The following is a 16,713-nucleotide window of genomic DNA, read 5'->3' as shown; positions in this document are numbered from 1 at the left end:
TTATGTAGGCCTAATGAATGAATAAAGTTCGGAGTTTGCCGGGTAGTGAAATAATTATTTCACATTTTAAGTGCTCCCTAAATTCATAAGTGTAAGCTAAATTACGGTGATTAATTTAATTAGCGAAGATATGGAGACAATTATTTCGAATCCCTCTTTCCAAGAGGGGATGCAAATGCTTTGTGAAAATGAGTAGGCCGCGGTACTCATTTTCACAAAGAAATACACACAACTGGTTAGCTAACAATTATGTCAATGTTACACCTGGGAAGGAATGGTGCAATCACGTTGTTACCTAGCAAACGTCTGTCCTGTATGGGGGAGGGGCTGCTGATGTACTGTGTAGCAGGGGACGATGAGGCATAAGACTAGGCCTAGGCTACAGTAACTAAGACAGTGGAATTATATGTGATAGAAAGTACACTTTCGAAAGAAATAAATTAAAATAAGAACAAAAAATAACTAAGAATAATTGATTTGCAGAGGTACCTTAAAAGTATTATACAATGCTAACAATGCGGCTCTTAGCCCTGGCTTGGGCAAAGGCATCCATGTCAAAGCAGTGGTGTTTGTTTATCCATAAAAGCACGCCGGGAAAGTTTGCCTTACCAGGAAAAGGTGACGTATCTAGCTTATGACGTATGCATGCTAACTAATGTGAGTAACCAAAAAATGAATATTTTCTATTATAACCAAAATATTAATAACTACAAAGTTTCTGGGCGTAAATTCCCTTAATATGAATGAAGGGTTGCTCAATCTCCTTGCCATACAAATTACAGCTCCCACTGACATCTCAGTCAAGAAATACGGGTAGCTGAAGTTTTTCTCGCAAATCTGACTACAAAACCATATCCAAATTTCACGTTCCACTTTTGACCCTGAGTTGTGCTTCGCACTCGCCGCTGAACCCTGCGTCCAGTGTAAATAGTTGGATGCATCTGAAGTAAAACTCTGTTAATAAATTCAATATTCATGCCAAAGGCTTCACCAGAGTAGCAGGAAAACCATGATACATCGGAAGGACCATCTAATGTACAGTACTTTTATCATGGATACTGTATCTCAATCTGGTGTCATATTGTAAAAATTTACTGTACAGTAATTTGATATACAAGAAGCAGCAACAGCCTTTTCACAAAAATTTGGTTTACCTAGAAATTAACAATGCAGCTCAATCAATAGTACTATACAGTAATCATTATACAGCCTATGCATCATGGCCAATCTGTATGATGCAGGGTTACATCATATACTGTACAATGTCTATTTTATAATGAAGTGCAGTAGTTCTATGGGATGCCATACGCAGCAAAAGTCCATGTTAACATCAAAATGTTTGCTAATTTACCAAAACGTAGGCATAAATTGCTCAAAATGTAGATCTAGTTTCCCAAAATGAAGTTCTAATTTTTCAAAACGTAGCTCAAACTTGCCAAAATGTAGTTCTTAAATTTCTAATGTAATTCAAATTCAAAACGTAGGCCCTCTCCAAATTCTGTTCCAAAACGTAAATCAAAACCAGCCAAGCATGACTGGTTTGAAATACATTTTACAACAACACAAGACATGCAAAATGTAAATCAAAACTAGTCAGTCAAGCATGACGTGGGCCTGTTCCATTAATGATGGGGGAAGCATTTTTCGCAGCAGTCCAATGCCATGAGCAACGCTTCCCAGTGTGTCTGCTAATTTTTAATGGTCAGGGTGCCGCGATCACGCGATTGAAAAATTAGAACTTCATTTTGGGAAAACAGATCTATATTTTGAGAAATTTACGCCTACGTTTTGATAAATTAGACATTAAATTTTGCAATTACATTTTGATTTTAACATTTTGCTTTTGCTGCGCATGGCACCTCATATAGTTCTGGCTTGCTCATATTCTAATTCAACCTTAATCCTGCTTTTGCACAAGACTATTCCACCAACAACCAAGCCACAAAAAAGTATTGTTTGTTAGGCGAGACTTTTTTATTCCTTGTTTCGCATACTTATTTTTTTAAAGATCATTGGAGGAGGGCGGAATAAAAATAAAATCTTGTTTTCTTATTTAGCAAATAGTTTTGCCAAAAACATCCAGATGTAGGAGAAAATAAAAATAAAATTTTATTGGTGAATGTAAAATGGGATGGTTAAATGCTTCAAATTTATATAATTAGGAAGAAATATACATATTTTATCTTTGGAGATTTCAAGGCAGCGAAGGGCGTAATAACATTTTTTTTTTAAATTTCAATTTTTTACTGAAATTGCCATTTTTTGTGGCGGCAGGTGCACAAATTGGCAAAAAATAAAATTTTATTTTTATTTGATTATTCGAAATCATCTACTGTACATTTGCGTTCGGCGGGTTCGCTGAACAAGGTATAAAAAAAAGTTTTGTCTTAGTGTTGTTTTGTGATTCGAGCGGCTGGGCTACCCTTCCACCGGTCTTGATCCAATAATATGTGACAATTAATTAGAATTATACATCTGAATCGCGCTACAATTAAGGAGAGGAATACTAAAATGCCATATTCATTTTTACATAAATATCCATGGAAATATAAAATTATTAAACATTTAGAATGTAAATGGAATTTAAACCAATGCTTACTATTAATAAAATTAATTACATATTCTTAAAGTAAAAAATATAACTGTGTTTTTATATGCTGTTGATTCTTTCATAATATGATTCTTTCATAATATTCAGTAAACTACTGTACAGTAATAAAAAAAATTGTGACTGAGAAAAATTAACAACTCAGGTTGTCACTCTTCAATACTATACCAATTCATAACGAAATAGAAGAGAAGCCAAAACTTGGAAAAGGGGAATTTTAATTGTCAAAACAAGGGGGCTGATGACATGTCGTACAATTTTCTAGATGTTACAATGACACGACAGAGATTTATATTAATTAAACTGGTTGAGATAATGATTGCATTCACTTACCAGTCTTTTTCCGGACACAGTTACAGAAGCCCTTTACAGCCATTTCCTCTGTTACAGAAACAGTCTCTGGAACATCTAATTTTGGCACACAAAGTGTCATGCTCAATTTATCCAATTGTTTTTGAATGTCCTGAGCAATAATCAAATGATTGCTCTTTACAGAAATTTCTGATAAGCTTCTGTTGACCAAGAGAGGTAATTTTCGTGGAGATTCATGTAATTTTTTCTTTTTAGGTGTACCATTGCTACGATGACGTGCCCGATGACTACTACCATCATGCTTCTGAGATTCACTACTTTGAAGCGAGTGTCTACGTTGTCTTTTCACATTTTGACTGGCAATTTTTAATATGTCGTCAAAACCTCTCCCGATTTGATATTTCCTGCGATCTATCACTGGCCCAGGAACTCTAGTATTCTTTCTAACATCAGTTAACTTGTTACTTTCAGTGTTATTGCTATCTGATGCAGTATCTATGGCTTGTGGAGGACATACCTCTGGCTGGCTGGACACAGTAAATTCTTGAGCAATATCAGTATCAGAGAGAATAACAGCTTGGTGATCCTCTGAGTCAGAGAGAAGAAATTCATCAAGGTTTCTACAATATCGGGATGTCATAGGCTTTGTGGGTGAAATATCTAACTCACAACCAGAATTGTCATCAGTATTCTCATGGAGATTTTGGTCCAAAATATCTTTCTTATTTTTCTTCCAATCATCAGATAACTGTTGATATGTTAACTTAGGTAGACTGCTCTTTAGAGGTAAAACCTGTTGATTATTAACTACCTCATCTGTATCAACATAATTTTGCAACCGAGGTGCTGTTCCAGCTACAGAAATCTGCATTAACTCTTCACTAGTGTTAGGGGGTCTATAATATCCATCCAAAGCACTATTCGTAGGCAGAGGGGATGACGCAAGGTCATTAGAATGTGAATATATTAAACTGCTGGTTCTATTATTAGAAAATTGAGATACTTCTGCCCCAAGAGTAGGTAGCAGTCCTCGTTGCATACTATTTGATGTTACATTATTTTCAACAGGAGTTGGGAGAAGTGCTGGTGGATTACAAAGAGGTTGATTAGGCACCTTTGTATGTTCAATATGGTCAGATATCCTGGGATCCAGTTGTACAGGCTTCTTACTAAATGTTGTGTTATCCATCTTTACCAAATCAGTGTTATTAACAGGTTCACCATCTTCACTATGCAATGTGGAAGTATCACTGACAGCAAATCTGGAGCCCTTACCTGGATCAGTCGAAAGCCTTAGGTACTTTTTTATCGAATTTAATCTGAAAAAAATAAAATATTATAATATAGTTTATTTATAAAATTCTATTAAGAATATAAGGCAAGATCACGTAATTCCTTATCAATCCTATGAGTGCTAGACGATGCATTGCTGTCATCTGCTTATTGTCAATGGCAGTCTGAACAGATCATCATAAAAAAAAAAAATTAATTTTATCTGAAAAAATATTACAAAAAAGTTTATTAAAAAAATTCTATTAAAAATATAAGGCAAGATCACTTAATTGCTTATTTATCCTGTGAGCGCTAGACGATGCGAAGTTGTCTTCTGCTTATTGCCACTGGCAGTCTGAATAGGTTGTGTGGGCGCCAAGTTACTGCGTTCGCCATAGAATCGCGTCAGCTGACAACTGTTGGTTGCAGTGAGTGCTGTTAAGCCGTTGGTCCCTTGTGCAAGACTTTGACGTGTGGGTTTAGAGTAAAATGTTGGCTAAAAATGACCATAAATATTTATAAACATATTAATATTCCAAATGGCCTTTGTTACCCAGCCAGAAAACAGGTCATTCAAGTATTTTTTCAGTGTATTTTTTTTAAGGATTATTTCAATATTGTTGTTACAAAATAATATGTATATAGTAAAGTTATAATATTAGTCCATTTTGCACTCTTTTTCAGTTGCATCTGCATAAAGTAAATACAATATTAGGATATTAGATGGACAATGGATACTTTTTATAACAATCAAAAAGTACAGAGAATAAGCTGGAACAATTGATGGTAGTTTAGTCTTCCATAATAACATAGAGAATAAGAACAGGAAAGATTGACGGTAGGTTAGTCTTTCATAATAACATAGAGAATAAGACTTTCAGAATATTATTGCTCATTCAAAAAATTCATTCAACCATATCAACATTTTTTCCTGGAATCATTCCTGAGAAACACACTATCAATCAAAGAAATTATCCATCATTTTATCCAAGGAAATGTACAGGCACTACCATTACTAGACCTCAGTAGAGCATACTATACACAAGTATTACTTCACAAACATAAAAATATGAAATATCAGGGCAAAATACAGTAACATCAGGAGCCCAACAGAAAAAATAACACTTTTTTCTGGTTTTGGTGGGTAAAGCAGAACTCCTAAGGACTCCAGTTATGAGTACAACATTAAAATTAAAATGGTGAGAACCAAGTTAGGCAACATTGCTCATTTTTTCATTTTGCTCCCCCACCCCCACGTGTCTGGCTCTTGAAAGTGAAGTCCCGCTTTCTTTCTAGATCTACATGTCCTGCTTTTAAACATTCAGGAGTTGAAATGTCTGCTGAATGAGGTAGCATTGAAAAATACTCTCTTGCAAGTGGAATTTTCAGAAAATATAAGAGAGGCTAAAGTGCAGTAACAGTGGAATTAGGACTGGTCCCACTGACCACCTCCTCACGATTGTAAGTCCAAACTACCTAGGCTAGTTATAAATTAAGAGGCTTACTATAGGAATGTGGTTCGGCTGCGATGTACCGTATATTGTATAACACCTTGAAAATCACAAAATAAGCATCATGTGTTTGCTAAGTATTATTTAAATATTATGTTTGCTCACAAATAGGCTTAAGCCCTCTCCCACTAGGGTTTTTTTCAGCATACGAGTTACAAGAGAATGCCGAGTTGCTAACTCGGCAAACTCGGCAAAAACTTGTAGGACGATTCGGAAAGCTCGGAGAGGACTCTTATACCTACTCGTAGCAGCTCTGAACTTGTGGCACTAATTTTGTTCAAAATTATCGCCACGAGTAGATAACTCGTAGTAAACTCGAAGAACTCGTAGGTAGCTCGTAGAGTACTCGGGGTACTCCTACCTAGCTCGTACACTATTCTGGATACTCGTCTGCGGTTTTGTCATCTAAGAGTTTGATGCGAGCACCCCGATACGAGTACGAGTAAGTACGAGCGCACCGAGTTGGCTCGTACCTAACTCGTATCTAATTCGGTACAAACTGTTACGCTCTTAATAATCTCGTAGATAACTTGGTGCTCTGCTCGGCATAATTTGTACACAACTCGTAACCAACTCGTAACCAACTCCATAAAGTCATACCTCACTCCTAGCTAACAGGTAATAAGCTCGTATAGGTCCTTTCCAAAGATCACGAGTTTGAACTCGTAGAAATCGTACGACTCTTAGGTGAAATAAACCTAGGTGGGAGAGCAGCTTTATTTATGTCATCAGTAACCAGATTTCGTTAAAAGTGAATATTTTTACTTAGTTAAACACTGTATTTAAAGTTTGTTTATTGTGTTCGTTTATGCCTAAACACCTTGAAAATTAGGAAATAAACATGATGTGTTTTCTTAGTATTAATTAATATTTGCTTTACAAATAAGTTTGTATATTCACAGCTTATTTCTTGTGGTTATTTATGCATAAGAATAAACGGACTATAAATCACATCTTTATTGCACTACCCATTGTTTATGTTGTGCACATTTTGAGTCATTTGCAGAATTTGCCGCATTGTGCATGGAAATCTTGCACAATTTGAAAACTGCAAAACTGCAAAGTTTGCAAACTGTGCAAAGGAGAATGGTGAAGTTCTTAATGCGTGGACAATTTGCATTGAACTGTTCAAGAACAGCTCATGCACATTTTTGCACATTTTTATACTACAGTATTTTACTATTATTCTTCTGTTCCTGGGTGGATATGTGACGGGACATAACATCAGAAGTTTGAATAGAATAATAAGGCAGGGTCATGTGGATAATCTGGACATGTGTGGACCGTGTGGTGGGGAGGAATGGGGAGGCAGTCAGTTTGGTAGGTGAGGGGGTAGGGATGATGGGTAGGGGTTTTTTGGGGGTCTTATTTATTTTAACTTTTTTTTATATGAATACATTGTAGTTTGTTAAATTCTTATTTCATTGTTCAATTGCTGTTTTGGTTAAGAATTATTTGCAAAACAAACTGGCGTGCTGAAAAAATCGTCGTTTACATTCAAGTTTTTAGGAGTAATATAAATCCTATTGCATTTAAATGTCACATTTTACCACATGATGAAAGAAACCTTGCACAGTTTGCAAACTATGCGCACAGTTTGAAACAAGTTTGAATCAACATCTGTGACTTCCATACTGGTAACTGTGTAAAGAAATACAATTGTGCAGATGTTAACTCAAAAACTAGCTCAAATTTTGTGAGAAAAATCGCGAAGAAAATAGGTGCGCAGAATCATAATTACTGCATACACTGATATTACGAAATATGCTTAAGTTTCTGCAAAATCTGCACCAAAATCACCGATTATTAGAGATTTTGTTATCTTGTTCGAGAACCAATCCGCAAGAGAAAGTACATATATTTGTGTATGACGTCACCAGTTTTGGCCTAGTTTTAGTTTTCTCGCACTCAAAAAAACTCAAAAATGTGTTTATGCCTAAAAAGCAGAAAATACACGAAAATACAAAGACAATTTTTTAACTTATATTTAAAAGCAAAACGATCGCACTACACTTTTGCACACCCCGTGTCCAGCAAGATAGTCTGATTCCAGCCTTTAGCTCATTAAAAATATATATTTTTCGTTGTAGTAAAAAAAAATAATAAAAATAAAATAACGAGCCTCAATTTCGTACATTCTGGGTCGGTCGGGTGTGGCTCACACAGTAATTTTTTTTATTTAGCCTAATCAATGTATCTTGTCCTAGGCTAGGCCCTAGCCATTCCATACATTACATGGCAACTATTTTAAAGGAAAACTCTCTATTTTCCGAAATGTGTGACCAGATTTTTAGGTTAAGTTTTGCGCAGATGATTTGATTATACTGTATTCCCCCAGGCATGCCTTATCTACAGTCTGATGTGGCTCAAAATGAGCAAAAACCTCAAATTGCGCACAACATAATACTATACTAGGCCTAACAAGTAATGTAAGGTCATTAATTAGAATTATATAGAATATAGTCGTTGCCTATCTGGGGCCTAGGCCTAGGCCTATGCAGCTTAAAGGCCTGTTTATACTTCAACAATAAAAATAAAAAAGCTAAAAAGCAATTGTTCACATAGAAAATAAAAGAAATAAGAGAAGTTTGTACACTAGAACAGTCAATAACGATTCATCAGTTATGTGATAACAACATATTTTGACAAATCAAATCAGATGACGTCATAATCATGGAAAAACATTAAAATCGTAGTAGTAGCAACAATTTTATCGTTTTTCCATGATTATGACGTCATCTGATTTGATTTTTAAAAATATTTTTTATCGTATACACGATAAATCGTTATCCAATCGTCCTAGTGTACAAACCTCTCTTATTTCTTTTGTTTTCCATATGAACAATCGCTTTTTAGCTTTTTGGTGATCCGCATCTAGTGCGGATCACCTCTTGTTATTGTCAGATATATTTTTTTTTAAATTCTACATTCTGACAAATAACTGTTCGCACGATATCTCAAATTTGCCGAGAGCTACGCACAAAACGACTACAACAAACATTTGGCTTGGCCTGGAATATTGACAATAAGCTTTGCAAGGTTACCAGTAACGTGTGACGTCATCTACGCGCATTTTTGTGTTTTTTACGCAATTAATTATATCAGCCTAACCAATTGACATTTCGAAATCGTATTACGTGAGCATTAACTTCGAGTGAAGGTTGATTGTAATGTACACTCATTTTGCGCGTGCGCTTAATAACGCGTCAAAATTTTAAAATGGTCAAAATCAATTTTTGACTAAATTAGAGCACGTTTTAAGCCATTTTGAGCATTTCAACATTTTTAAAAATGTCGGCACCGTGTGCACATTTTTACGCACGCGTCATGTACAGAAGTTAAAAATATTGGGTTTTTTTTATGTTTTAGGTCCCTGACACTGTATTCACAAATTTCCAATCTTTTTTGGTCATTTAGGGTCAATAGCAATGCTGTACGCGCGCATAGAACATAAAAGCACATGTACGCGTTTTTTGCGACATATAGCAAAAATAGGCCAACAACATGCCTATTTTCAATCAGTTATAGCTCCTTAGAATGAAAGGTGACCCCCAATTTTTATTACATATTCTGAAAGCACATGAGTTGTACATATGATTTTATAGGTCATAATGGCTGATCGGACATTATGACGTCATCATATTGCCATCTGAATTCAACAAACTGAATATTATCGATGACGTCATTTATAAAAAATGCGCATTTGAGCGTATCTCGCTTATTCTTGGTCGATTTTCTTCCAACTTTGAGTATGTTATAGCTAAGTCAATTCTCTTTCATATACGTACACTTTTTGGTGATCCGCTACACTACCGGATCACCTCTTGTTATTGTCAGAGATCTTCTTTTTTTTTTCCCATTTCTTGTTAGCACGATATCTAAAAATTGGCACGAGATTTATACATGCACGCTTCAACAAACATTTAGCTTGGCCTGGAATAGTCACAATAAGGTTTTCAAAGTGCGCAGTTATGCGTGACGTCATCTACGCGCAATTTTGCATTTTTATATTATCGATCATATCAGCCTAACCAATTGCCATTTCGAAATCGTATGAAGTGAGCATTAACTTCAAGTCAATGTTAAACGTAATTTACCCAAATTTTACGCGTGCGCGTCATAACACGCGCGTACGCGTGCGTCAAACTTTTAAAATGCTTGAAATCACATTTGGATTAAATTAGAGCACGTTTCAGGCCATTTTGAGCATTTCAAATTTTTTTGAAATTTACCACTACGCGTGCGCATTTTTAAGGGCGCAGCACGTATGGAAGCTAGAAAATAATTTTTTGTCAAATTTTGGTTTCCTGACATTGTTTTGACAAGTTTCCAATCTTTTCAATCACTCTATGGCCAATAACAATGCCGTACGCACGCATCAAACATAGCGACCTTCGTGCGCAATTGTGCCGATATACAGTGAAATTTTGCTAAAATCAGGCCTAATTTGCAACAGTTACAGCTCATTAGGATGAAAGGTGACCCCCCAATTTTTATTACATATTCTGAAAGCAGATGAGTTGTAAATATGATTTTATAGGTCATAATGGCTGATCGGACATTATGACGTCATCATATTGCCATCTGAATTCAACAAACTGAATATTATCGATGACCTCATTTTAGCAAATGCGCATTTGAGCGTATCTCGCTTATTCTTGATGGATTGTCTTCCAACTTTGAGTATGTTGTAGCTGAGGCAATTGTCTTTCATATGTGTGGCTTTTTTTTACATTTTGATGACGTCATCATGGTCAAAATATAGGGTTTTGCTTACCCCCTCATCTTTCTTTCGTCCAGCCTTTAATGACCCCATAATCACCTTAATCAGTAGTGATTTCTGAATCATATTTAGTGGGTATAAACTTCAGGTCATGGTTAAATGTTATGTACATTATATTTTTGTGTGCGCGTAATAACGCGAGCGTTCGCGTGCGTCAAAATTAATATATGCATTATATCAAGTCTTTTTTTAAATTGGTTATAGCTCCTTAGGATGAAAGGTGACCCCTAACTTTTATTACATATTCTGAAAGCACATCAGCTGTAGATATGATTTTATATAATATAATAGCTGATCGGACATTCTAACGTCATCATATTGCCATCTTGAAGTGAAAAAAACTGAATTTTTATATGATAAATACTATGAATGATCATTACAAAAACAAGAAAAAATTTATATTTCTTTTCTCAAAACGTTGATGACGTCATATCATCTTAACCATTTGTCATTTCTGAATAATATTAAATGGGCTTATACTTCAGATCAATGTTGAATGTTAGGTATCTTACTTTTAATTTCGTGTGCCATTTCTGTACACGCACACATCGTGACAAAAACAAGAAAAAATTTATATTTCTTTTCTCAAAACGTTGATGACGTCATATCATCTTAACCATTTGTCATTTCTGAATAATATTAAATGGGCTTATACTTCAGGTCAATGTTGAATGTTAGGTATCTTACTTTTTTGTTTGTGCGTCTTAAGGTGCGCGTACGCGTGTGTCAAATATTACTTATGCTTATAATTATGCCTATTTATCATCAAACATAGCTCCTAAGGATGAAAGGTGACCCCCAATTTTTATTACATATTCTAAGAGCACATGAGTTGTAGATACGATTTTATAGATCATAATGGCTGATCGGACATTGTGACGTCATCATATTGCCATTTGATTTTTTTTTTTTAATATATATATTTCCTTTCTCAAAACGCTGATGACGTTAAATCATCTTAACCATTCGTCATTTCTGAATAATATTATATGGGCTTATACTTCAGGTCAAAGTTGAATGTTAGGTATCTTACTTTTTTGTTTGCGCGTCTTAACGTGCGCGTACGCGTGCGTCAAAAATTACATATGCTTATAATTAGGCCTATTTATAATCAAATATAGCTCCTTAGGATGAAAGGTGACCCCCAATATTTATTACATATTCTGAGAGCACATGAGTTGTAGATACGATTTTATAGATCATAATGGCTGATCGGACATTGTGACGTCATCATATTGCCATTTAAATTAAGAAAAAACTGATGTTATTACTTTTTATACTCATTGGACGTAACTCGCTTATCTTGATTGATTGTCTCCCACCTGTGAGTATATTATAGCTAAATCAATTCTCTTTCAGACGTGTCCCTTTATTTTTCATTTTCATCACGTTAGCATGGACAAAAAGAATTAATTTTAGGAGCCCTTTTATCTCTCATTCTTAAAAGATGTAAAGAGATAGAACAGAGAGAGGGCGGCAGACTGTATTTCGACGCTATCAGACTGATATATATATATAGGTTATATGAAGAGAAAATTCGTGTGGCATTACCAACTAACAGGCGGCTTTAAAAACACTTGACAATGTTTAATTTCGTGTGCCATTTCTGTACACGCACACATCGTGACGTGCGTGTCTGTTAAAATTTAAAAATTCTCCATATCACTATTCAGATAGTTTAAAGAACGTTTCGGGTCATTTTCAGCGTTCCAAAACTTTCCATATTTACGCGCCATACGTTCATTTCTACGCAAGCAACACGTACTGAAGCTGGAAATCACGTTTGTTGCATACTTTGTGTTCCTGACACATTATTCAAATCAGGAGTCACTTTTTGTGCTATTACCGTGCTCACGGGCGTCAAGACGTACGTGTACGCATGCGTAAATTTTTCAAAATGCTCAAAATTATTCTTTTTTAAAAAACTAATTACAGCATATTTTAGCATATTATGACACTTTTCAATCAGCACCGCGTGACCTTTATAAGGGTCAAAGTACGGCGGATCACCTAACTCGTCCTCAGTGACGAGTTCAAATCTAGTTTATAGTTATCATTATCATTGAAGTATAAACAGGCCTTTAAGGTGAAGTTCTAGGCCTAGGGCTATTCCTAGGGTAGCCGATCATTTCGGTCGCGCCTCACTTCGGTCGCGCCTCATTTTGGTTGCGGTTATTTCGAACAAATATATGGAGCGCCGAAGGAGTTGCGAAAACGCAAAATTTAATATGCCTAGGCCCTATACTGTATATTATTATAATTTTTAGTTCATCAATTGGTTTATCATAGGCCTAAGTATTTTTTTATTTCCGTTTTGCTATCTTTCTACTAACATTTTATTTTTTTACTAACATATTCTGCTTCTTCCATTTACGGTGATATATTCATGATTGAAACATGATCTTATAATTTAAACAATGGAATTTAGTATGTGCTTCATGCTATTCTTTTTGTTGCGTTTTCATCTTTAATAATTATGGTCAATAAAATGTATCTTTAATTTTAATTGAATTGAATGTTGTTACCATTTGAAATCTATTTCATAATTAGTTAAAACAATAATCATTATAATATTTAATACGATATTTTTATACAATAAATTTATTTATTTTTCTTGCAGCTTCCAGATTTTGGATAAAACATACCAAGAGAATTGAAGGAAACACAATTAAAGAAACAAACGAATAATACACACATTATCATTTTTCACTTGAAATCTTTAATTTTCTTTGATACCCATGCGCAGTTCATAAATATGAATATATATTTGGTGATCCGCTAACGTTAGCGGATCACCTATTGTTATTGTACGGAATCATCATCTTCAACTTTCTTATTCTTCTTTCTTTCTCCCCTTTTTTGTTCGCACGATATCTCAAAAAATGCCACAAGTTTACGCACAATCGCTGTCAGCGAACATTTGGCTTGGTCTGGAATAGTCATGGTAAGCTTTTCAACGCGCTCAGTCATGCATGACGTCATGTACGTGCAATTTTGCGTTTTTACATTATCGATCATATCAGCCTAACCAATTGCCATTTCGAAATTGTATTAGTGAGCATTAACTTCGGGTTAATGTTGGATGTACTGTACCCTAATTTTATGCGTGCGTTTCATAATGCGTGCGCACGCGTGCATTTCAAAACTTTCCATAATTTACCCACCGTACGTTCATTTCCAGGCATACAGCACATATTAAAGCTGGAAATCACGTTTTGTTACATACTTTGTGTTCCTGACACATTATTCATATCAAGAGTCACTCCTTGTTCTGTTACCATGCTCACAGGCGTCAAGACGTACATGTACACATGCGGAAATCTTTTAAAATGCTCAAAATTATTCTTTTTTAAAAAAACTAATTACAGCATATTTTAGCATATTATGACACTTTTCAATCATCACCGCGTGATCTTAATGAGGGTCAAAGTGCGGCGGATCACCTAACTCGTCCTCAGTGACGAGTTCAAATCTAGTTTTATTTGTTTTTAAGTAATCTATGTTGTTAGTAGAAAGACAACAAAACATAAATTTAAAAAAGTATGATAAACCGATTGACGAACTTCGAATGATAATTAGGCCTAGTTATATTAAATTTAGCGTTTTCGCAACTCCATTGGCGCTCCATATATTTGTTGAAAACAAACCGTGACCAAAATAAAATGTGACCGAAGTGAGGCACGACCAAAACGGAGCGCGACCAAAATGACCTGCATTCATTCCTAGGCCTAAGCAACCTTGGTAGCTAGATACAAAACCGATAGAGGGCGCTATAGATCGGCAATACAAACATCGCGATAGAATATAGTGCCCCGACGGATATAGGATATCCAATGTATTAATTGGGTATTTCGTGGAAGTATACACCAATTTGACCGAATTACTTCCAGATAACTCTCCAGAAATGATTTCTGGACCAAGTTATTGGCTTTTTAAGCGCGCGAATCGCTTTAAGAGAAGTTTTTTTAGTACAACCAATGTTTCGTCGATTTTCAATAATAAAAGGAAACCTTCGCTAGTTTTTTGGTTAACATGTTTGTTTTCTTCAGTTTTTAAACTATCAAGATAAGTAAGTTTTCAATAATATTTGTGTGCATATTAATTGAAATGGATGGCATAAATTATATTGTCTTATCACTTACCGCAGCTAGGCTCGGCTCGTACGAATAATTAATTTGCGGCGGCTACATGCAGGGTAAACGATGTTTTCCCCGCTGGCAACCGTGTTGTCTGAGGCCTTCAATTAGGCCTAGAGTTATGCGATTCAATACAATTTGTTATACGTAGAATCTATAAGTTGATAAAAATCATTAAATCTAATATAAATATATATACTAAAATACTAAATTATAATCATTAGTAATTGTCAAGTATTATTTTAACATGACCTAAAATGCTACATAATTATACTGTAAGGGACACACTTCTTGTATAATAAAAACAATAGGAATTAAACTCCAGCAAAAAACATATTTAAAATAGCAATATCTCCGCTAATATTGGTCCGATTTACATAATTTTTGTTTTAAAATGCTTCATTCAGTTATGTCTTTCTATTAAAAATAAATAAAAAAATATTTGGGACATTTCAATTTTTTTTTGTTTCTAACTAGGCCTAGCCTTGGTTACTAATTACTACTACCCACTGGCACTAGGCTTAAACCTAGGCCTAGGCTTAAACTAGCCTACTTCTGTACTAGGCCTAGCCTAGGCCTACTCCTACTAGCCTAGGCCTATCTAATACTTAGGCCTAGGCTAGGCCTACACTTGTCACAAAGCCTTTAGGCCTAGACACAGTTCAGTTCTAGGCCTGGCCTAGGCCTAGCTAGGGCCTGCTACTAGCTACTGGGTCTTAACAATAACATGGCTAGGGACTAAATTTTTATTTATTAGAAATTTGACTAAGATATTTTAAGTCATCTGTCGAATTTGTCAACTGGAAACACTTCGTAACATACCCCCATATGTTCCGTCTTTTCATATCATCACCAATTCTTGAAAAAAAAGTTTCTCCAATCATCAGCGCTGCCGCTCTTGTTCTCTCTAATGTAAAGAGAGTCGTCTGATTCAGGGCGGGTTGCCAGATAGTCGACAGGCTTCACGATCACGGCCAAACCAACACACGCCATCTCACGGCCAAATTCGGCCAAACTTTTTTTTCGATATCGGCCAAAATTCGGCCAGATTTTAATCCGATTAGAAGACAACAGTGGGTACATATTCATTTGAAATACTACACAAATTACACGAAAATAAGCGATCATTCGTTTGGAATTGAAGAAATTCAAATGATATACACAGAACAATGTTAAACTTCCACTGTTTTTCTTCTTTTAATTACCACCATAAAATACATGCCCAGCTATATCATAATATTAAATAGCCTCTAAAAAAGGGTAAAGGTAGGAGAATAACCCATAACTTGAAGCGTCATTGTGCTGAATTGCGTATGGGCGTGGTCCGTGACTACCTAGCAGCCGTAAAGAGGCGCTTCATGGTAGATACATGTTCATCATTCCACAACGACAATGTTCTTTAGTTGCTGGTGTCACCTCGTTTTGAGAATAGACAATTGACACGTTAGCCAGTGACTGCGCACACGCATACAGTACACGTCGTACAAGTGAATAATAGTCAACATAAAAACATAGTTATAAATTCAAATAAGGTGTTTAATAAAATAATATGTCGAACATTCAGTTCGCATCATAATACCCTGCGCTATATACAGATGAGAAGCCAAACATGTGACGTTCTCCCAGGTATTCACTACTTGTCACACCATACAAGTTGGTTCTGAATGAGATAATATCAGCTCTTACTTCAGCTGCTTGAAACCTTCAATTTCTTCTTAAGTCAGCCTGTCGTTGGAGTTCAAGCTGTACTCCTCTGACCATGGTCAAACTAACTCCACTTGGCTCTTACATATGAGTTGCACAATACTGTGATGCTCTTAGCTATCACCATATATCATTTAGGTAGGCTTCACTATGCCTCTTAACTTTGCTTAATCTTTGGTGCACCTTAATAGCTGACATGTCCCTGCTTGGATCATATTCCACAGCTTACACCCTTCCATTAAGCCTTTCCTTATGCAACCAAGGTAATTTAACAAAAGGACGCACATCTCGGGACATCAAAGGTTATAACTCTGGCATCGACATTCTATGCGCACGTGCGTCCCTACACGCTGAACGTCACAAAAACCATAGCAACCAGACCATAAA

At 35.6% G+C, this 16,713-nt stretch overlaps 1 protein-coding gene across 1 annotated transcript in view; it reads right to left on the bottom strand.

Annotated features, from left to right (window-relative positions):
• The window catches only part of LOC117110988, a 37,909-nt gene extending 22,347 nt beyond the window's left edge, over positions 1 to 15,562 (bottom strand). The window contains exons 1-2 of the mRNA XM_033253845.1: positions 15,445 to 15,562; positions 2,942 to 4,239 (exon numbers count right to left, since the gene is read on the bottom strand). Coding sequence (XP_033109736.1) covers positions 2,942 to 4,239; positions 15,445 to 15,506 — 1,360 coding nt within the window. The 5' untranslated portion in view covers positions 15,507 to 15,562. The remainder of the gene's footprint in view (positions 1 to 2,941; positions 4,240 to 15,444) is intronic.
• Positions 15,563 to 16,713: the final 1,151 nt, after the last annotated feature.

Source organism: Anneissia japonica, unplaced genomic scaffold (assembly GCF_011630105.1).
Source record: "Anneissia japonica isolate Jap-2015-1 unplaced genomic scaffold, ASM1163010v1 scaffold573_len2283161_cov171, whole genome shotgun sequence".
In the NCBI taxonomy this organism is placed as follows: domain Eukaryota; kingdom Metazoa; phylum Echinodermata; class Crinoidea; order Comatulida; family Comatulidae; genus Anneissia; species Anneissia japonica.
This window is presented reverse-complemented; position numbering and strand designations above follow the sequence as displayed.